The sequence below is a fragment of the Nesoenas mayeri genome (genome assembly GCF_963082525.1).
Source record: "Nesoenas mayeri genome assembly, chromosome: 3".
Taxonomy (NCBI): Eukaryota; Metazoa; Chordata; class Aves; order Columbiformes; family Columbidae; genus Nesoenas; species Nesoenas mayeri.
The window spans coordinates 102,274,161-102,297,439 of NC_137544.1; the positions used below are offsets into that span (position 1 = coordinate 102,274,161).

The 23,279-nt window shown below is 48.0% G+C and overlaps 1 protein-coding gene across 2 annotated transcripts in view; it reads right to left on the reverse strand.

Annotated features, from left to right (window-relative positions):
- PARP1 (poly(ADP-ribose) polymerase 1) overlaps positions 1-6,327 on the reverse strand; it is a gene marked incomplete at both ends in the record, with an annotated part of 34,941 nt that extends 28,614 nt beyond the window's left edge. The window contains 4 exons of one of the 2 annotated variants that reach the window (XM_080342721.1): positions 216-430; positions 1,375-1,487; positions 2,356-2,518; positions 6,208-6,327. In XM_080342721.1, the coding sequence (XP_080198847.1) occupies positions 216-430; positions 1,375-1,487; positions 2,356-2,518; positions 6,208-6,327 (611 nt within the window). Of the gene's footprint in view, positions 1-215; positions 431-1,374; positions 1,494-2,355; positions 2,519-6,207 lie in introns of both variants that reach the window. The other variant, XM_080342720.1, reaches the window with a different exon arrangement.
- Positions 6,328-23,279: the final 16,952 nt, after the last annotated feature.

Genomic DNA, 23,279 nt, shown 5'->3' on the forward strand with positions numbered 1-23,279 from the left:
CTTTCTCAAGGCAGTAATGGAGGCAAGAGGACTGCAGGCTCCAAGGGATAGGGAATTTGTCTGTTGTCATCTGCCTAAGGTCATAGGAAGGACCAAATCCTCCTATGACCAATATTCTTTTAAGAGAGACAATGTCACAAAACATTTATCATGGATGCACTTGAAGGCAAGCAATGGCTCCTCTAGACAAGGCAATTTATTGCAACCCCACATACCCTTCACTCTTGGTAGCCGGGAGCTGCTTCTTCAGAGTTTCTTTATCTTCAGCTTTCAAGATGCTGAAGCCCAGGAGCTGGGTGGCCCCGTACACCGGGAGGAAGCCCAGCTCTGCTCGGCGGCTCACGAAGCAGTCCGGGTGGTACCAGTTATCTATCATTCCCAGCTGCGGCTTCTCGGGATGCACCATCTTCTTGGAAATCCGGATCTGGCCCTGAGGCAGATTAAAGCAACGCAAAAGCAATTGTTAGACCCTTCTGGAAAGGGCAGGGTGTTAACGAGTTACCAACATGATGCTTCCTAAACACCTGTAAAACAGCAACAGTTCCCCTGTCAAAGCCTACAACTTTTGTTCAAGCTCTTTCACTACGGTTCCTCTGCTTTCTTCAATACCCCTTCTAGGCTGAAAAAAACCCAGCTTTTAACATAGTTTTCTGTTGAAAAAGCACTCAAAACAGATAATCCTGTAGTCTTTACTCCAACTCCCCAACTCCCAGTAAGCCTGAACAAGCAAAACTCATATAATAAATCCCCATGCAGGCAACTCTAAAAAACAACTTCATGCCCTACCACTCAAGCATGAGCGCTAATACAATCTCACCCTGTCATACTGCAAATTACTTTTCAGATGCCAAACAAGTAGCTGTTTTAGGAGCTTTTAGACTGCAATACTTCATGCTCCAACAAGGAAATGTCCACACAAGAGTCATCAATGTTTCTGTAGACACAAGCATAGCAGCACTGGTGTCTGGCCCTTGCCAGCTTCACCCAACTGGCAGGTCTATTCACATCAGTCACAGGCTCACAGCTTCATTTTGCCAACCATCTTTAAAAGCAGAGCACCAAGACATGTTCAACAACAGAGCTGCACTGCTGTTTTTGTCTGCTTTCACGGAGTTAACAAACTGCATACAAGCAGAGCTGGTCTGGCTGAGGAGGAGGAAGAAGCCAAAACCTTTGCAGTCTGCAACGAGCAGGAAAAGCTGCAGATAGGGGTGGCTCTCTTGCCACAGAAACGCTGGGGATTGGTGTTCCAGCCTGCTCTAAGACCCAAGTGAAGGGAAGCATCAGCAGGTTGGAAGCCCAGGCTAGAACACCTGAGCAATTAATTGGACCTGGTCGGGGAAAAGAGACGGAGAACTAAGAAAAGCTTCTTACCTTTTCTATTTTCTGTTCGCAGCCTTTGCAAGTACTTCTGTTAGACTTGGCATATTCTGCAGCAAAGTCATTCAGGCTCTTTTCGGTCTTGCCACCTCCTTCCTGTTCCCCTCCTTTTCCTGGAGAACAAAGCAAATACAGAGTTCAGCTTTAAAAGGCATTCCATTATTTTCTTCTTCTCTGTCCCAGATTGTTAGCAGTCTAGATTAATAAACCTCTGTGTTCCAGCAACATATCTGTCAAGAATTTGAATACAGAGCAAGATAAGCAGTCCATGCCCAAAAGCACTTTTAAAATAGAACAAGTTCTTTAAATAGCCAAGTAGCAGATGTACGGGATCGCTTATTTAATGATTTTAAAAGACTTCCAAAGGTGCACAGAGCTGACCCTTTTTACTTCTTTCCTGCAAGTTGTGTAAAATGAGATCTTATTGAAGAACTGACTGTAACAGGAGTAACAAACAGCTCTGCTTCAAAGCAGAACTTCTCTTTTTTGTATCATGCATTTCAACAGGCAGACATAACTCTAAAACTGTCCAGCATCCCTGGTTTACAGGGATATGGCGAGTTTAGTCTGGTCTGTCCTTAGATCCTTCTCACTTAGTCCCCTGAGTCACTAGTTCACAGTGCAATAATTTCAAAGACCTACTATAACCACATGCTGCAGTGAAGGTACCATTAAAATAACATACTTCAACAACACTAGTTAATGTTAATATTAAAGAACTGAAAACAAAATACATCAATCATGATAATAAGAAATATTTGGCAACACATCTGGCAACTGACTTGGCTTTTTCCCTTGTTGATTTAGCATGCCAGATCACACCGCCAGCATCCTACCCCTGGAGCATGGAGATGTCACAATTCTTCTGATACCACTTGCTGAAGGGACACAGCAATCAAATAACCACAATGACAGCTTGAGAAGAGAGAGCACAGTTCCAGCTGAACCTCCAAACACCAGAAGACCTCTGCTTACCTCCTCCAGGGCCTCCAGTTTCAATGGCTTTCTTGATCTTCTCCTGGTCTTCCCACCGGAGCTCAGGGAAGCCGTCAATGTCTGCATGGGACAAGATTCGAGCTCGCTTCCAGAAGCAGCTGTAGTGGTGCCAGTGAGGGACTTTGCCATCAAACATGGGCGACTAGGAAGAAAGCACATTAGGCCATGATGAAGCAACTCAGAATCAAGAAGTGGGGGGGAGATAAAAAGGAGTATCTGGGCAAACAAAATTGATTTTTTTGTTGTTTAGCTAAGAGATGGATACTATTTAGGACAAAGTCTAAGAGAAAATCTCATATGACAGACAAGCTGCTGAAGAGAGGTCCCGAAGGGGATATATGTGGAAGGAGCATTTATCTAGCTTAACCAGTTCATCACCCTGCTGCTTAGCCCATCTGTTTTACTCAAAACAAAAAGGTCATAGCCTCAGCGTGGCTATGCCAACCCTGAGCAGACACAGAGAGGTTTCTTCTCTATGAGAATCAGGCCATCTGCAGGCACAAGCAAAGCAAAACGGAGGTTGCGGAAGAAGTAACACAAGTAACAGCACAAGGCTCATCTGCTACAACCTTCTTTGGGATGGCTGCAGCACAGGAGGCTGCTGGCCTCATTCTGCAGGACCTCCCAGTGCAACGCGCAAGCTCTTTGAGAACCACTTCTCAAGCAAACCGTTCATGCTCTGGAGAGCCCATCACCAGGCATAAGACAGGAGGAGCAGCTCCAAGGACTGTGGCCTGAAGAAATTCCTGAGGGGGTTGCAGAAGTCAGAAGCAAGATTTAAGGGAAACACCAGAGCCTGGCAAAGTCCTGCAGTGGGATAGAAGCATCACCCATGTCCTCCCCGAAGTGCAGCTAAAGAGCGCCCTGCCTCGCACCAGCCTCGCCGTGGAAGTGCTCTGCTTGCCCATGACTCAGACACGTTGAGTACCAACCTGGTACCGTTCCAGTACACATCAGACAAAATAACCGTATAGCGGTTTGGCTCCAAGGCATGCACACGAATACCCGCTGTACTAATAATGCTCAGCTTTGAATAATTATTATTGCTGATGACAAAGAATTAATGATCTAGGAAAGCATTCTTACACATCACTCCCCAGCAGAAGGGAGATCTCCAAGCTAAAAACAACAGCAGTTTCCTGCAGGAGCAGGAAGGAGGAGGAAAGGGCTTCAAAGACCACAGGGTAGGCCTAGGAGAGCTGGGAGCCCCGATTACAACTAACCATCAAGCAAAAGTGTAAGTTGACATTTGTATTTCCAGATGGGCCCTTCCCACAAGCCAGGATTTGGATCACCCAGTTGGTCACCCACTCTGAGTTGGGCTCAGAGTTTTCCCTGAAAAGGACTCATGGCTCTGTAACCAAGACAAAGGCTTTGGGGGCATAAGGCACCGGGGTGTGTGGAAGGGTGCCGAGCTGACTCAGTCTTCAGGACAACCATGCAAACAGTGAGATCTCCACCACATGCAGCTGTGCTCCTGCAGCACGACTTCTAGCTGTGTGGGAAGTGAAAGGCCTCCAGGAGAAACAGACCTTGTTTACAGAACTTCTCCCAGATTACCTGTCTGTAGGCCATGGTTTCCTAAACAAACTATGGAAAAAGAAGAGACCATTTTGCTTTCACGTTGCACATGCAGATAACAGAAACAGTTCAGTTCCAGCTAGAAACAAAAGTCAAAGCCACGCAGGGCCTCAGTGCCCGCCCCATGCCAAACACTGAGCATCCCACTGTCATTCAGAGCTCTTCACGTGAAAACCAAAACAAGAGGGCAGTTATAGTACAAATGGAACCTAGATAACAACTTGGTCTGGGCCTCCCTTTAACTCCTTCTGCACAGTTTGCAGAAGACCTCGGTGCACTGAAGGCGGTGGTGCAGAGGCTGCTCTGCAGGGGATTTCCCCAGAGGAAACAAGGGGCCCGGGTGCTCCGGTGAAATCCGGGCCCTTGTGTGGGGGATGCTCAGGTTATGGAAAGTGCTCTGCTGGCACAAACACTGGCAGCAGGGAGAGAGCCCTTTCCAGGAGAGATCAAGCAAATTCAGGAGTGTTTGAGAGCAGGAAAAAAAAAATATATATTAAAAAATCATAAGGGGCTGGTGTAAGTCCAGCAGTTTTGGGGAGATGGTTGGCTAAAAGGCAGTGGCTCTGTGAGGGATGCTGCAGACCCAGCTGCCACCAGAATATCACTCAATAAACCCAACCCTACAGAACCACACACATCCATTCTGCCCGGCTCCCTGAGCCAATGCACACTGCAGTACCTCAGGACCCAGCCTGAGGAAGGCAAAACTGCCTTGCACCAGCTTAAACTGCTGGAGAAATACAAGACAGGCAGGGATAACAAACGTGAGGGAACCGGAGAAGCAGCAGCCAGAGCAGGGGAGGAGGAGCAGAGCAGACACCGATGGAGGGCAGCAGAAGAAACAAAAGGAGAAGGCAGCCGGAACACGTGCGAGCAAACGCTGCAGCTTGGCACTGCAGGGCCGAACAGCCTTCCCGGGGGACGGAGGCTCTGGGGAACAACAGCAAAAGCGGTATTTCCCCTCCGGGGAACCAGCTCCTGCCTCCAGCCCGGACAGCCCCGGCGGCCGGGCACTCCCGCGGAGAGCCAAGCCCCGCCAGCCCCGGCCCTTCCTCGGCAGCTCCAAGGGCAGCCTCTGCCGGGGCACAAGCGGCTCTGGGCCGCACAGAGCGGTCCGTTCTCCAGCAATGGCTCCTCAGGCGGCTGGGAGCCTCAGCGCCCAACCGCAGCGCTCAGCCCTCGCGTTCGCAGCCCGCGTCCTTGCTACCCTTCCACAAATGCACCTACGCGCGTTCGCCTGTCTTTCACAAAGGCACACACACCACCTTCAGCCCGCCGTCCCTCTGCACCACCTGAACGCTGGAGGTACTTTTTCACCCCCTTAGGTAGAACCAGCCCAAGACCCGCAGCCTGGGACGGCAGCTCTTCGCCCTTCCCCAGCGACCTCCTGAGAGCGGCGTTTGCCGCCCCTGCAGAGGCCGATTCCCTCCCCATCTTCCCACAACAGCGTGCGATTTCAGGCCAGACAAAACCACTGCACAAGGCTTGTGCACAACTCCCAGCCCTCCGACCCCAGACGGAGCCCTTCCCTTCATTTTGCAAGGAAAACGAGCAAGTCGCTTTCCCCAAAAGGCAAATAACTTGAGGACTGCTGACAGCAAAACATGCCTTGGCGTTCAGTCTGCTAATCGCAGTTCGGCTCTCTGCTTCATGTCTGCAATGTGCCAGCCAGCTCTGTAAAAACACCTCTCTGCAGCTGGCAGCCCAAGCCTGCCCGCCAACCCTGCAGCTCTCCGTGCTGGGAGGGGAAAACACGGGGCTGTTCGCGGCCTCCAACGTGTTTCGGGTCTCAGTTTTTCCTGTCTCGTATGCAAAGCGCGCACCGAACGCAGATGTTCCTGACCCGCTGCAATACACCCCGAGTTACAAACGCTTCCCCGGGCACAGAAAAGCCACGGCGCTCGCCTGCCTCCTACGCCCACCTCCCGCTCCGGACAACAAAGAGCCTCTGTGCGCGGCCCCGAGCCGACCCCTCCGCTAAGGCACTTAACGGGGAACTTTGCCCCGCGTCACCTCCAGATGCCTCCACAGCCCAGGGCACCGAGCCGCTCCCAGGGGTCGCCCCGGGGCGACGGGCGAAGGCGCCGCTACTAAAAATAGGCTGCGCTCGCCTCCGCGGCGAGGGAGACAGGCCCGGCCGAGCGGCCCCGGACGGCCGCGGTGAGCGGAACCCCGACCTGGCCCCGCCGCCGGTGTGGAGCCCCGCGGTCAGCCCGCCCCCCTGCCGGCCCGGGCCCCGCCACGCGGTACCTGCACCATGAGCGCCAGGCGCAGCGAGTCCTTGGCGATGCTCTCGCCGCACTTCTTGCAGGACGCGCGGCCGCTCTTGGCGTACTCCGCCCGGTACAGCTTCTCCGCCGGCTCCGCCATCGCCGCTGCCGCGGAGCCACCCCGTGCCCCGCGCCCGCCGCCCCGCGCTTCCCCCCGCCCGCGGGACAGCTAGCCGAGCGCCGAGCGCCCAACCCCGCCTCAGCCAGCCGGCCGGATCTGCCGCTCGGGCATCGATTCGGAGCGCCTGCCGGCGCCTGGAACGTTCCGGTGCGCTGCGGTGTATCAATGGGGGGTGGGGAGCGGCGGCGCGTCACGTGGCGCCGGGGTCGCGCTGCCCCCGGGGCGCGGACGGGGCTGGAGCCCCGACGCACGCGGTGCCGCAACCCGGAGCAGCCGAGCCCGGCACCGATGCAGGGCTGTCCCCTTCCCCCAAAGAGCCCTCCGGAGACGCGAACAAGGCAGAAGAAAAGGGGCTGCAGAACGGTGACCGGCTCCTCCCGGTGCCGCTTCATCACCCACCCCCTCGGTCTGAGCTCTCCAGGCCCGGCCGCTGATCTCCCACAGGCGGCCAGGAGCGGCTGGAGCCGCGGAAGGGCCCGTTAATTAACACCGGGCGGGGCCGCTCCCGGGCTCCGCCAGCGCTTGTCGGCCCGCGGCTTTGCGCGGCGTGCGGAGCCCCAGCGGGGGCGAGCACACATCACCCCGCTGCGGAAAGGCAGCGCCCAGCACCCCCCCGGCGCGCTGGGGAGTACGCGGGCGAGTCTGCGGAGAGCCTGCCCGCAGGGACCGCCTCGCTGGGGAGCCCCGGGGGTGCAGAGAAACGGGCTGTTTTGTGTGCGGACTCGTTGGTGCCGCTGCCTGAAGTAGCTGCTCCAGCCGGGGTGGAGCCCGCTGCAGAAAGCCGTCTGTGTCCGCAGCTGTCCCGCACACAAGTACGGTTTCACTCCCAGCCAGGAGTTTCCTCCCATCCCTGGGGATAACAGTATGTACGGGTGCTGAAGAAAGGGAAAAAAAGGCACTTTGATTAGTTAAATCTTGAAATCTTGGCTTTTTTTGGTTTTATAGGAGGTAATATCCTCAAGTAGCAGCGGGTAGCATTGGTTCTGTAGCTTCACTGGAGTAAGGAAGAGGAGGGCACTGAAGTTATTGCAAACGCTTCATAAGAGTTTGTCATGACTTTTATTGTGATTCTGGAGTTAGGGTTCAAGTAAAGCAGGATGCTCAGTCCCAGGTGAGCTTCAGACGCCTTGCAGGTATCAGTTGGAGTTGCACAACAGCATCTCAGCAAGCCTGTATGGTCTGAAATGTTAACGCACCTCTCATTTGCACTTCCCACTTCCCGGTTTGTCACACACTTGCTACAAAAGTACGTGGTGTTTGTCTTCCAAGAGCCTACAGACTAGCAGTGTGCCAGGGACGAAAGGATGTACCCTGAACACATCCCTACTGATTTGGGGAAGGAGGGTAAAAAAAATCTCTGTAAAGCACTAGATGGTGCTGCATCCACACCATCAGATGCAGATGCTACATATGCAGAGTCTTCTGCTGTTTCTAATTACTTCTTACAGAAGTTCTTGAACCGGATGCCAGCAGTTCAGAGGCAGATCAACACATTTAATCTCACACAAGAGAAAAGTGAAAGGTCCAGGAGAGTTCACCTAGATGATCTGACCAGGAGCCAGAGGTGGTTCCCTCCCCATGCTGCCCAGCATCTGTGCCAGGGCTTTCCCCATTTTGAAGGTGACTGGCAATGAAGTGGGGAGTTGCATTCACCCATTTCAACAAACCTACTGCCAGCCTGCTCCATCAGGTTTTTTGAGAGAAAAGCGAATTACACACAAATAATGTTTGACTCGCAAGAGTTGTCCTGAGTCAAGTCAATGGACTGTTTAACTTGGATCCTGCCTCTCCCTGTGACCACCTGCCAGGAGCTGACATAAGAAAGGCCAAGCGAACAGTACTTGTTCTCCCAAATATTTCCCAGCCTCCCGAGATTTGTGGCTCAGGGATTTCCTGCCTGCCATCATCCCGGGGATAATTTTTCTTCCAAGAATATATCCAGTTCCTCTGAAAATACTCGTTCGTTTATACGGTATTTATTTATAGGGCTTGAGCAAAAGAGAAATGGCTTCTTGTTAGTGTTTCCTCCAGCTGGGGCCATTTTCACTTCTAAGGAAAAGCAGCCCTATCTAACTATCAAAGTGCAGCTCCACAACCTGCAGCCTAGAGAACAGCTGGGGATCTGTACAATATCATGAAGTAGTCTACGGAACAATACACAGACACTCACCAGCATGCAAGCATGCAAACAAGCAAAGAAAGTCACAGTAACAAGTCACTGTTCGAAGTTTAGCCTAATTTTTTGTTTGTTTGTGAATGCAAATCACTAAATTAATACTACCCAAAATGGGGTTTAGTGGATTTTATTTTTTAAAAGGGGTAGGTGGTTCTTCTGTATGAATGAGCCCGAACACACTGCTTGAAAGGATCAAGCTGAAAGCTCTGGGCATTTTACCTTTTTGACCCTACCTTGAGAATGCATGCAGGAGTTTGGATGGTTATAACCAGTGTAAGTCTTGCTTTGAAACAGGAATGTCTACACTAAGAATTATGTTGTTATGGTTCTTTTTACTACGATGTAATTTCCTCTGTAGGCAAACTGCCGACAGTTTTGTGGTGGTAGAGTTGCCAAATCACGTTAATCCCTTTCATAAATCTGTTGATCTCAACAGATCTCAACCTGCCTTGCTCTGTGCCTCTGTTGCCTGAGTGTGACACATGGATCACGACATGTCCCTTCCCCTGTCCCAGGGCAGCGGGAATCCGGTGAGTTAGTGCTCAGCCAGGGCCCTCACTAACACAAACAGCACCGCGGACATACAAATTTTGTTACAAACCAGAGAATGCTCTGGCGGCAGCCATGAGAAATGGTGTTTGCGTGGCCAGTTTCCTGGGGGACCATCCCTTTAAGTAAATCTGGTATTTCAAGACCCCTGGTATTTGGCTGCTGGGTTTTTCCCAGGGGCTGCAGCAGTAGCAGGGACAGTAAAAGAGGAAACAAATGTTTATGATCCCATGCAGGCTGTCTACATCCCTTTCTAACAATACTCCCATCTCAGTGCACTGCTTTCTTTTAGGATCCTGCTGCATGACAACTGCTGCATAGACATGTAAGACTAATGGCTTGGTTTTTTTTCCTCTCTGTTACCAGAGAAGAAATCATGAATAACAGCATCAAAATCCTTAGAGATAAGTTTTATTTATCACCAAATACTGACGCTGAGATGCCAAACTGGCTGCTAGTGCTTACAATGTGGTGCTTGCCAGGAAAAACCCATATGACACATGCAACCATGGGTTCCCATAGCTGCACTGTGGACAGAAGCATAGGTGAGGAAGGGGAACTAGTCAAAGGATCTGATTTTCAGGCTTCATCATAAATGTCAGGGTATTTGGTGTTTTTCTTCAAGCTTCTGTTTCTGGACTTGTGATTATATAGGAATCTCACCTTCAGGATGCCCCCAGCAATTTCTGACCTTCAGAGGCAAAACCCTCCAAAAAATGACGAAGAAGAGCAACCCAAGAAAGTCCAGCTCTGACAGTTTTGAGTATCTCATTATGTGAAACTCAATACCGAGCATTCCAGTGCCTGGCTTGTGACTTCAGGGCACCACAGAGAATTGTCTTTTCCTTTCTGGGCCATTTTGTATTAGATTCCTCTGAGAGCCAGAGGGAAGCAGGTCAGACTCCCAGTACCAGGAAGCCCTAAGTGTCACAGGGCCAAATACTTCCCCTCACATTGTGCTGTCAGTACCCTGAGCACTAAATCTTCCAGACTGCATAGCTTTGGGTTCAATTTCTGACACATGCTTGAGATGCCTTCCTACAAGATTTCCACCCTTTCCATCTCATAAAGGGTGAGAAAATGTTTGACATATATAGGGAACATTATTGCTTATAGCCTATAGGGGAGTCAGAACCATTCTTGCTCAAGTCTGAATTTGCTGCTGAGGGAGAGTTTATATTATCTGCTCTTTGATGTTGGACAGCTGCAGAGTTTTGTAACAAAAACCCGTACAGTGCTAGGTTATTCTGTCTATATTGATGATCCACTGCGTTCATGCTGCTGCACATGATCAGGATGGCTGGTATGACCCTGTTTACATTTAGGCGAGAGGCTACAGGCAACAACTGCTATGGCTCAGCTGTGCCTTCCTTGCTTATGCAAATGATCCTCCCATTGACATTGGTGGGACTACTCCAATGGGAAAAGGATGCAAAATCACACCCCCCACATCTAATGGGGAATCATACTGTCAGTTCTTTCCACTGAATAAATCAGAGTGCTTTTCATCCTGTGTGGGAGTTCTAAAAAATGTTTTGGATAGCTTAATAACCTGCCATGGCTCATCTCTCCTGGATGATAATTAACAAATGCAATCTCTTAAGCTGAATTTAGAGTCTTCACACAGGGCAGAGGTGAGTTTTGGTGCCCAGAGGTGACTTTTTTCTCAGCCCTCCTCAGCCATTTTGCATTACAGACAAGCACAGAGCTCTCTGGGAAGCAGCTCTGCTGGTTCCTCCATTCTTTAGAAAACTTCCTTAAACAAACCTGGTTTTTTTAGCTTTTGAGATGCCTGGGAAAATAGATGTGGGAAGAGGCAAGGAAGGAAGGGGTGACAGAGGAGAAGCAGCACTTCAGACTGACTGGGAGCTTAAATGAGCAGCCTTCCCTCAGTAAATTCAGTGGTAACCTAACAGCGGTGTGACTTACACATGCTGGGTCTGGGGAAGATCACAGTCTGAAGTCAGCGGCAGAGAGATGACTGCCGCCACAGCACTTGCCATTGTTAATATCTGGGTGCTTGCCAGGCCCTGAGGTTATTCACTCAGATATTATCCCCTTATAGGAAGGACTGTATCATTATCCCTGTTTTACAATCCCCCTGTGGCAACTGAGACGCAAATGACTATTTGATAAAATGAGAGAGTGGGAAATTAAAAAAAGGGTAAAAGGAAATTCATTCTCATGGCAGGTTAATTAAACCAGAGAGTCTACAGCCAAAGGCAGATGTTGTGGCAAACTAATGCTGGAAAGAAATTACTTAAAGTTCTCCTAACTGCAAATGTTAAGAAGAGACATAAAACATAGAGCTTTGGAAATGAAGCCCAACCTCATTAATGACCTTCATGAGGAGACGTAACATGGGGAAGAGCTGATCCCCAGTCTCACTGAGCGTTTTCCTTTGAAACGCTCAGTCCAGTGAGCTGGAGATGGATGAGCACTGCCAAATGGGCAGCTGTGGTCCATTCTTGATTTTGGCTACCTGCCAACAAGAGTACGAAATCACATCTATGCAAAAAGCAGGTCACAAGTCTCCCAAATCTGGGGCTAATCCCACAGCCATTTGGCCAGCCTTCAGCAGAGGTCATGAAAAATTATGGCAAAGTCCCTCCTGGGCTACCTTGCTACTTTTTTTGTGTGGTTGCTGCCTAAAAATTTGTTCCCCGACCTGAGGTCCCAAGCACCATCTTTCCCCCGTATGGTGCAGTGTGGCTGTTAAGCATCTTGCCTGTGTGGATGCCACTCACAAAAACCTTTGCTGCCAAAGGAATGAAGCATCAGCTGCAACACTGGAAACGTTCAAGAGTAGGAACCAAGAGAAGGAGTTGGAAGGTTCATGTTCTGAGATCTGTATGAACCGGTCCCAGGCTATAGCATTACGGAGTTTTAGTTAAGGCTGGCAGTTTCCCCAGCCAAAACTCTGATCTCAAATGCATCTTGTCTCCAGGTAGGCTTGAAACCAAGCTGACTCCTGATTAGACCACCATGCTATTCTGGACCCACAGTAGGTGACCACACCTCTGGGGTGGCAGATATCTGTCCTATCTGAGACAACAGCCTGGCTATCCTCTGTCCCAGCACAGCTGCCAATATACATGCGCAGCACAAGAAAATAACGAGAGAGTCTGGATATGGCTCCTAGTTTGGGTTCCTGAATAAATAAAAGCAAAAAAGGAGAGCCAGAGGGCTAAAAGGGACAGAGTAGTTAATGACACTCTTCAGTAGCATTGTGCTAATGGGCTACAGAAGAAAATTACATTTCTACTGTCTTGCGCATGTGTTGTGTTAGATTCAGGCTGCACTGATCTATAGGCTCCTTCCACAGATAACACCTGCCTTTGAAACAAATACATCTCTGAAATGGTGATTTCTTACAGCATCCTAAATTCTGTTAAAAAGCAGTGAAACTGCACATGGAATCGGAACATGTCAAATTACTTACCTAGTCCCTACAGTTTATCCAAAATCTAAATCCCGTCTGATTTTGATGGACACAAACAGTTGAGACCTTGCTTTCCTAGCACAGCTGAAGACGGACTTTGCTTTGCTTGCACCTACACTGGCTCTGTCAGGCAAAGGCCAGGCATACATTTGTGCAGATGTTCTGCAGTTCTTTCCCAGGTGAGCAGCAGGATGTTTTTTCAGGTCTTTGATATGACTAATTCCAGTAATTCATTAGGTGCAACAAGTGAGTGGTGACAGTGGAGGTTACACTACCCCATAATTCAACTCCCTTGGCTCCTGATGAAGAGGTTTCCTGTTACACCGGACAGAACTCTGCTCATTGCTCTCCTTACAGGCTCTCTCATTCTCATCTGCCCTCAGACACAAGCCTGTCCAGTGCCAAAAACATTGTACGCTCTTTTTCCTCAGTTGCCAAAATTATGCAAGATGCTTCCTGTCTACAGGACCCTGGGTTTAACTAAGAGCTCAGCATCGCTTACCCTCATTTAGAAGAGCTAGATATTTCTGCCTGGGTCATAACTTGGTAAAAGGCCAGTCTAGCTCTTCTGTAATCAGTTGGTTTCAGAAAACTGTAAACTGCTTGTATAAAATCTCACAACAAAGAGCACTGGCCATTTATCTAGTTGAGTTTGCTTTCTGAAGTATTCCTCAGCTCTGACTATTATAATGGCACAAGTTCATGTCAATAAATATCTCCAAGTATGGATTTTTATCTTGACAGTCTTCCTTTAAATTGTGTATTCCTGGTACGGAATCTTAGTCTGGCTTTGTGACTAATAACTGCTAGGATATTGCTTAAGGCCTAATTGGTTTCTTTGTCTTCATAAAAATGAACTTTTTTTAGGGGCATCTGATATATTCAAAAATCTGAAACACATTCAGCCACTAATTTAGGTGCCTTGCATTTATTCAGGCTTCTAATTCTAGAGATCAGATTTACACAATTTACTCTGTAGTGATCACACAGAGAAGGAAGGCTGGAAGCAGAAGCTGGGAGTTCTTATCCCTGCTCTCCTGATCTTTGAGAACACCAACACTGAGCACCCGTGCTTCCGTGTAATTAGAGCAGACCAGGTACAATCGGATTAACTTTGCACCATGTTTGTAGACAAACTGTACATTAAACAAACCAGAGAGCTGCAGTATGCAGGATAATGGTAATATGTGGCGCAAAGAAAGCAGTGGTGAAAGTGGCTGCTTGATAAATACATCAATCCAGCCAAAGGCAACACATTTCAGAAGAAAATGCTAGTTTTCGGTTAAGCTGCAGCAATCTCTCCAGCTGCTAAATGAACTTTACAGAGGATCAGCGGCCCTGGAAACTGAATTCCTCTCTTCATCCAGAGAAAAATGGCATGAGGGCAGTACAAGGCCAGTTTTGCCACTAATACATCTTATTGCTGGACACACAGACCTCTTGGTAGGGGAAGGAGGGGAACCCATCCACCTCTTTGCTGAGGCTGTGGGCAGCCAGAGCTGGCTGTGCCGTTGGTGCTGCCAAGCAGACACATCCCTTCTATGAGGGACCTGGTGCCCACTTTGTGAGGCTTAGCACACGTTTGGCTGCTGGCAGCTCATTTTGGGTACAATCAACATTTAGTTACCTGCAGGGAACTTACACGGCCCTGACTTCCCACAACACGTCTGGCTGCAGTCCAGTGCTGTGGAGGGTGATGCAGAGGACAAGCAGCTCTTTCCTGCTGCGATGCACTGGCAGTGGCGGCTGCTGCTGCAGAGAAACCAGCTTTGGCATTTCTCAAACGGGAAGGCTCCAGCTTTGCTCACTAGGTCTTGATTATGGGTATCCCTTATAAGCCTTATCCCTGCTGTTGCTCTGTCTGAATAAGGGAGTTATCCCCACGTGCCCCAGAGCCAGCTTTGGCAGAGGCCTTGTTGCTATTCTCAGCCTCCTCGGGTCATGTCCCCTCTGCTGTGTCAGCCCGATCCCATGGTCTACAGTTACACTTCACAAATTGCTTTTGGAAAGTGTGGTCCTCCTTTACAGTCTCTCTTTAGCAGAATCAGCTAGTCGCAGGACTGGTGCTTAGGTGGTAATCACCCATTTCATTAAAGGACCGAGAAATCAATGACCTCTGGGATTGATCCTGGAGTCCTATGGTCTTCCTCTTCCCAGGGTTGCATGCGTAGTTGCTAATTTGTTGTTGTGTGCATGCTTATCTCAGTGGCTGCTCATTAAGTGAGACCCATTATCATTACTGCTGACGGGAAGAAATGCTCAGACCCCCCACTGAACTAGGAGACTGTAGGAGTGAACGGGATATGATACATTTCATTATCTCCTTCTCTAACATCAAGAATTCAGTGACCAAAACCAGCAGGGAACATGTAGCAAGGAACTTGCATTTCCTAGCCAAGGGAAAGCATATGGAAATAAATTATCTAGGGCACGAAACACTAATGGTTCTCCCAAAGGAAAATATTGTTTAGTTTAGCCGTTCTGCAACTAGTCTTAATTAGTTATCATGCGTCATATTTCTATTCAGATCCACAGGAATCAAAATAGGCCAATACATGGCAGTAGATACTTCTCAGGACAAAGTAAAAAAACCCAAAACATATAGCAGCGCTTTGGTTTACACCAGCTTTCATATGGTGCAGCTTTCATACTGCACCTCTATTTGGGCCACCTGACACCTCAGAGGTCAGAGCATCCTGACCAGGGAGGACCCTGGTGTGAAGCAGCCCCACATGGTCACTCCTACTTGGACAACCCAGGGAAGCAAATGGAGCCAGGAGCAGCTGCAAGGGAGTTTGGTGTTGACTGTGCTGGTCACAGTCAGTCCGCAGCGTCTGGCAGAGGGGGACAGAGAAGTTCTGCAAGAGCAGGTGATGGTGATGCCGTGGTGAAGCAACCAATGCCATTTCTATGTATCAGCAGTTCTCCTGGCCACACTGCTGCTGCTGGAGTGTTACTGAAACTGAGTGATGAACTGTAGCCCTGCTGCTGAAACGGGCACTGAATTTTTCTCCGGTGGCTGTGTGGTTAGTGGCATGTATTTTTTTATCTCCTATAAGGAAAATCATAGAATTGTAGAATAATTTCTGTTGGAAGAGACCCTCAGGATCACTGAGTCCAAACATAACCTAACTCGAGCACTAAACCATGTCCCTAGGAACCTGGTCTATACATCTTTTAAACACCTCCAGCAATGGTGACTCAACCACTGCCCTGGGCAGCCTGGTCCAATGCCTGACAACCCCTTCCATGAAGAATTTTTTCCTAATATCCAGTCTAAACCTCGCCATGCACAACTTGAGGCCATTTGCCCTTGTCCTATCACTTGGTACTTGGGAGAAGAGCCCAACCCTCTCCATGCTACAACCTCCTTTCAGGTAGTTGCAGACAGCGATAAGGTCTCCCCTCAGCCTCCTTTTCTCCAGGCTGAACAGCCCCAGTTCCCTCAGCCGCTCCTCATCAGACTTGTGCTCCAAACCCCTCACCAGCTTCGTTGCCCTTCTCTGAACTCTCTCCAGCACCTCAATGTCTTTCCTGTAGAGAGGGGCCCAAAACTGAACACAGGGTTCAAGGTGGGGCCTCACCAGCGCTGAGTAGCTTTAGACTGACGTATCCTCTAGTTTTCAAATAGAACTGATTCTTTTTTTTGAAGTAAGGAGCTGGCAAAGCTTTATGCCCTCCCTAGTCCTGATTCAGCAATGTTTCTGAACTCATTCGCATGGGTTTTATCTGCCTGTCTAGAGTTAAACGTACACTTAACAGGTCTTGTTGGATTCCTAGGCCAGATGCCCAACACATATTTTCTTTGTAACTTTGTATTGCGCAGTTTTCTGTTGAGGTGACACTAGCACCCAAAAGCGTGATCTTCAACAGAAGAGACTTGTGTAGCTCTTCAGACACTTGAGAGTACAGTTCCCTAGAGACCTCTCACAGTTCTTTAAGGTTTACTGTTTCACAGATGCTACTCTCATGATCCCACATTGCTGCCATTGCCATCAGGTGACCAGTGCATTGAGCCAAGTTCAGAGCTGACCTCAAAGTCTGAACACATTGATGGAATTGCAGCCTTTTACTCCGTCTTTGGCTTTGACTCAATACACCAACCAGTTTTAAGGGGATTTGCATTCCTGAGGGAATCAGCACTTAACATCACATTAAATCCACCTGGAAGGACAAAGGGCCGTCTCAGATGTGACCACCACAAAGTGTTGGGGCACTCACAGGCTTTTTCAAAATAAAATTGGACAATTTATTTGGAAAGCTTTTTGGAGAGGAGTTTCCCTTTGGCTTTTCTTAGTGACAGATCTGGTCTGAATTCTTTGATCTGTGCAAGTCTCTGAGTAATGTTTGACTCTCAGATCAAACATGGGTTTCGTACACTTTGGTTCCTCACTTAAAGGTTATCTGAATCAGTAGCTCAGGCTAATTCCCCTGGAGTTGTAATATCTGAAGTCTCAGTCTTTATATGCATTCTGCAACTCTGCCCATCTTTTTTTTTTTTTTTTCTTATATGGAAGGATGGAAGGCAACAGAGACAATTTGGAACACAAGAGATTATGACTCTGATAGCAGGAAAAAAAGACTATAGTGAGTGTGGTGGAACACTCGAACAGGTGCCCAGGAAGGCTGTGGGATCTCCATCCTTGGGGACATTCAAAACTCAGCTGGATGAGGCTCTGAGCAACCTGCTCTCGCTGGACTTGATTCAAGCAGAGACCAGCAGTGATCCCTTTCCATCCACCCCAGTCCATGACTCTGGTATCAAAGCTGTTAGCAGCACATAGGAAAAAAAAAGTAGCAATTTCCACATTTTCTTTAAAGTAAATTCTTGTGTTCCTGATGAAGGACCAATGGAGTAATATAACATTTGGCATGTCACCAATAATAAAGTCATAAACTACACACAAGTATAGGGACCGAATCCTGCCAGTAGCTGAGTGTGTGCATTGAGTTTAATGGAATTTGAGGCTGTTCATCATTTTGTAAGACCAGTTTTTAAGAAAAGGAACCAGTATGAGGTGCTTTTCACACTAAAGTACATGGCAAAATGTCTGGCAAGTTCAGTGCATGCAAGCACGGATGCCTCAGTTTTCAAGCTCAGAGCACACATTGTAATGAAGTCTGATAAAAATTATGCAAAGTGCTTCACCCCATCCTTTTTTATAACCAAAACAGAAAGCACACGCAGGAAGGTGACGTCATGGCTGCCTTCTGAAGGGAGGCTGAAGCCACAACCATTTTGCCTCAGTTCCCTCCGTGGTGGCCTCAGCTGTTCAGGATGGTTTTCTGACTTCCAGTGCTTTTCTCAGCAAAACCTGTTTCACACCTGGTTTCAAATCCCACTCAAGCTTTTGTTCTTCATGGAGGAAAGACACAAACACCAGCTTGTCTCTTTTCAATCAAGGAACATGCAGTGCCAGAGGATGAAACATCAGATTCTTTACTCTTGATTGAGACTAATTAGAGTTTCCCCTACAGACGATTAGAAAAAAAAAATCCACTGGGTATTCAAAACAGAAGTTGCCTGAATTCACAACCAGAGCAGTGTTGCCTGAAGGAACTGAACTGCCTGATATAGCTCCAGAGGTTTTCAAATGCTTGTTTGGAGATCTCATTGATGGGCGAGGAGGAAAGCCCATTGAAGGCAGCTTCTTTAGCTTGCTTTACGAGCAGCAGAAGTCTCTGCTTTTAAGAAGCTACAAAAAATCCCCACACTTGGAGAAAGTATGTCTCTGCGCTTCTGAACCCCTCTGACTTTCGCAGTAGGAATACCAACCATATGAGGCTCAGGAATTCCTGCTATGGCTGTAGTCAGGAACTTAACCCTCTCTTTCTGAGCAGGGGAGGCTCCAGGACTGGGGCCTGGTGATGCCGCCAAGAGGCTTTGAGTCAGAAGACAGTAGGGGATGAAGTCCTTCCCTTCCTTGAGGGCTGTGTTGCCCCACTCCTTAACTCCAGGGACAGCAGTGCTCTGGCTGCTTGGGACAGGCACAGTCCTGCTCTACAGACTCATGAGCTGGGAGTTGTCCCTTGTCAGGCAGCCTCAAAAAACACAGGGTGACCCCACTCTGCTTGCAGTTGGCAGCGCAGATAAGTGATCCTGAGCCCTTGCCTGGTTCCTACCTTTTCTGGGCTCCAATTTCTGCACCTGCTCTGCAAGGAGACAAACCACGGTGCTCCTCACGGGGAACCCCTGCATCCTGCCGGCCGGATCAAGTTCACAAGGTAGATGCTGCACTGGAAGTATCTTGTAATACACAATCTTACGGCACAGCACACTGAGGCTCTGTGTGACACCCACTGGGGCAAACAAAACAGCCAAGGGAACGAACCTCTTGGTGTCTGCTTGTTCAAAGCAGCTATTGGCACACACATGTTGGCCACTCGGGCATTCAGAGTGTGGGCAGAGATCCTGGAGCTTGCTGTGCGTTGCTTGCTGTGAGGCTCAGCAGCCGGCCATCCCCTGGGCGCTGTGCAAGCGCAGCAGATGCATTGCCAAGGAAAGGCTCTGGCAGGGCATTTCTCTCTGGTTCCTCACAGCTGACCGGTCTCACTTTACTACTGGGTGTGGATAAATGGCTCTCTCCTGTTTCTACCTCTGGGTAGGTGTGTTAGAGCTTGGATCTTTGTTTTCATCATTTCTCACCCAAAATTTGGCTTCACCAATACCCACACTTCAAGTCCCAGTGGCTCTTGCACAGTTACAAGCCTTTACCCCCTCTGCACTTTAGCATACCTTAACTGTAAAGCCTCTTTACATATGCAAAGTGAAGAAGATGCACACATAAGTTTCATAACAAGTCATGGCCCTGGGAGAAGCTGCTGTTTTGCACACACTGCTGCACTAAATCAACCAAACAATTTTTGAAGGTCTGATTTTCTGGGCAGCAGCAGAGGTTTGACCAGAAAAGACAAGTGCCAGTGCTGTGCCTGTGGCTGAAAAAGAGGTGGCTGCCAGGCTTGAAGGATGCTGGTGGTCAGCCCTCTGCCCCCAGGACTCTGCTCGCTGTCTGTGGGACGGGAGGGCAGCTGGTGCCCGAGCTCTTCCCCGAGCAGCAGGACACCGGGTACATGCAAACATTCATTTGCATCCAAGTGGAGTGTGGAACCCACTTAGCTCAAGAAGTGGCTTTGCTTTGTGAGCCTCACCCCAATCTGTGACACGCTACCCATGGATGCTGTGCTCTGCACTTTCTCTATCTGCACATAACAAGGGTAATCAAAACATCACTTATGGCACCAAAACAAGAGATTCCATTTTTGCATCTAGTCAGTCGTGTCCAGGAAAACTCTGTTCTAATACAGCATTCCTCCTTTGTTAGATGCAATGCTTTTTGGGTTAAGAAATTGTTACCTTTGACTTTTAGAAATACATGTTTTAGTATTTGCAGTATGAAATAGTGGAAGTATAAGATGCTACAGAAAAAAATATCAGCAGGTAAGTAAGAGGAGAGCTAGGAGGAGGATAAAAAGGAACAGAATAGGAACACAGAGGAAAGAGAGGGAAGGATGAAGGACAACCTGAGATCCAGAGCTGGGCTGCAAAGTGGCTCCTTCCCCAGGTCTTGGAGACAAATCTGAGTTTGGGGCGCAGGCTCTAGTACCTCCTCAAACTCTAAGATTTCCTCAAGCTCTGTGATCTACATTTATGGCTGGTGACTAGTTTTAAAGTAGGCCAAAAAAAACCTCTACATCTGAATGTAGCTTGATTGTGGAGAAATGTGCCTGTTAGCACAGATAGAAAGCTTGTGTCCTGGACACAATTCTTCTCATGTACTCCAAGAGATTTTTTTTTGGTGGGATGAAGCTAAATTCCATTGCTTAATGGTAAAGTTCACATGGATTTGTGCTGAACAGATGGGAGAGGTATTGCATAAGGACCAGTTCCTGTGTTCTTTCATTACTTACTGCCTATTAGCCTTTTTCTCAGACTCTTGGAAACACCAGCTTTCTATCAAAAGGAAATGTCACTGCTTTAGCTAATACACTTTTTTTTCTTTCGTTTTCAAAAGGCTTTAATTGATTTTTTTTTTCAGTTGAGCACAGCTTTAAAAAGGAATATTTAATGTCAGGCACTAAAGTTTCCACATTGGCTTGCAGAGGAAATCTCGACTTAGAGAGATGCTTGTCAAGAAAAAGAAAAGGCAAACCATGCCTCCATTCCCTGCCATACATGAGAAAGGATTTGTCTCAGTGTAGCTCTGCTACTCGATTGCATAGGTGATTTTATGTCTGAAGGGAACTTTTTCCACCCAGTCCTTCCTGAAGGGTTCTGAGTGGTGGCAGAGCCACCTCCAGCACCCACTGCCTCCAGCACCCGCACACTCCATTCAGAGAAACACTGGATCTGGCAGACCTGTGACTCACTCCTGTCCAGAGTCAGGGAAACCTGCCTATTGCATGCGACCAATGTTTTGCATTTTTCCCCAGATGAATAATTCCCCAGCTTTACAGATGAAGCAAGAAGCATTAAAATTGCTCTGCAAAACTGCGTGCCAGGCCCTCTGAAGCAAATGGAGGACATATAACAAATCTGTTGAACACTTGTTTAATTCCACATCTCTGCTTAAACTCCTTGACTGCAGGCTTAAAGCGTCAGCATATGCTTTGTGCAATACCAATTCAAATATTTGCAGAATCGGGGCCATCTGAGGCACCTTTTGTATTACATGACAGTCGATGCAATAGCTAGATCACAGCCACCTCCTGCCACCCCAGGGCAGCCTGATGGCTGATGCCATGCCCATTTAAGAAACCAGTGTTAATTTCAGTGAAGTGCCATGTTTAATATGACACACGGAGCTCTGAGGGTTGACCAAGCATTTGCAAACAGCCACCCTGGCCCTGCTCTCTGCCTCCACCCTCACAGCAGCAGATACTCTCCCAGACCCCCAAACAGGCAGAGACTAATCCACAGCACAGCCCATGGCAAGCTCTGCTGCTGCTGCAGACAGACACTTGTGCCTTCTGGAAAGGCCAGTGAAATAATAGCCTGACTTGCAAAATGCCAGATACTTATCAGCCCCTTCCTTTGCCTTAGGAGAAAGCCTTGAGTGCTGCAAGTGGAATGCTGGCTGTGGCTGCCACTGTAATCCTCGTACTGTAGCATCAAGCCTTATGTCCAAGTTTGCTGTGTTAATCTGAGACTAGAGCCAGTCCTGTGCCTCCCTGGGAACTCCCCTCAAGTGTATTTTTGTGAATCCTGGGAATATTAATTGTTCACTATTAGCAACACTTTATAGTTTAAGGGAAGGCACAGACTGCCATGTGCCAGGAAACTCAAATGGATTTTACTGAGAACTACATTCAACAGGAAGAGTTTTCCAGATGGGAACAGATCACACTCACCTACTAAGTATCTGGTCCACCTCTGCTGTTTCAGGGGAAGGTCTGAGACTGTGAGCTGAAAGAAGCTATAGTAATGCAAAGTGCTACCATGAACTAGGCAAGAAGGTGAATAGTCAAGTTCTTCTCAGAATGGTGGCAAACAAATGCTAAGAGGATGCCTCAAGGTTATATCCCTTCCTGACCCGGCCTCAGGGACAGTTTGTAGTGTGAAGATTTCCATCTATGTTAGAAATGGTAAGCACTGCTTTTATCCAGAGGGATATCTGATCCTTTCTGTTAATCTACTAAACCATTTTCTGCCTGTGCAAATCATGAAAGGAACATTTGAATACAGCTAATTGCTAAAAATAGCCCTATTTGCAGCAGTAGAAGAGCTGGCAGTTCTTTTAAGTCATGTTAAAAATACTGCTTTAGCATGACTTCAGCAGAGAGCTGCCACCTCTGCGTGCTGTGAGCATGAGTGGGGACTGCCTCGGCCCTGGGTGGGATTTCCTCCAACGTGTGACATGACTTGTGGGTCCCACAGCTCAGAACTGGGTAAGCTACAAGGACTAAAAACGTGACTGCAGTAACAAATGAGTACCTTGTGCCTGTGGATTCTTCTTTGCAGCTCTGCATGTTTTGAGTCCAATTTAAGGACATACCTCCAACTGTTAGTTTGAAGTGAACAAAATGTTATTTCTTATCAGGTAGGAACCTTCTGGTTCCATTGGTGTGCAAGCCAGGTGGTCTGAAGCCACAATAAAGACACGCTGATCGATGTTGGCATCTGATAATGAAGAAAAGCAGCAAGTCACGTATGCTGGAGAGGTCCAGACAGCCAGTGACTTCGCTGAGCTGGGTATTCTCCACTGGCAAGGGGAAATGACTGTGACATACCAATGATCGACATTTTAGTGTGTGACAGCTTGGGACATTTTGGTTATAATACAGTTCAATAAATATGTGGAAGGTCTTTGGATTTTAGAGGGTAGCCTGCTACAAATCCAGTTATCTAAACAAAGTCTCAACTTCTAATTTAAAATCAAAAGATCACTGTATTTTTGGGGTAGAAATGTTTGAAAAGTCAGGAGGACATGATTTTTACTCAACAATAGCAGGAAGCTCGTGAGAACAGCTGGATTCTGCTACTCAGGATGATGGAACTCATGCAAAGAGTGCAAGAGAAGCTGCCAAATTAATGTGTACTGTGATTAAGTTATAAAAGACATAACCATCATTAACCAATTAACATGATAAATGCTTTCTGACCACCTGCAAAATGAGGGGATATTTTTCAAGTTTTAGATCCTTCTGCATGACAGGAGGGAGACAGCAGATTGAGTAATACATTGTTTAGAAGCAGAGTGCTTAGTTTATATGTAACTTATAATTAATAGATGTATTCTAAGTAAAAAACTAAACAATTATAACTAA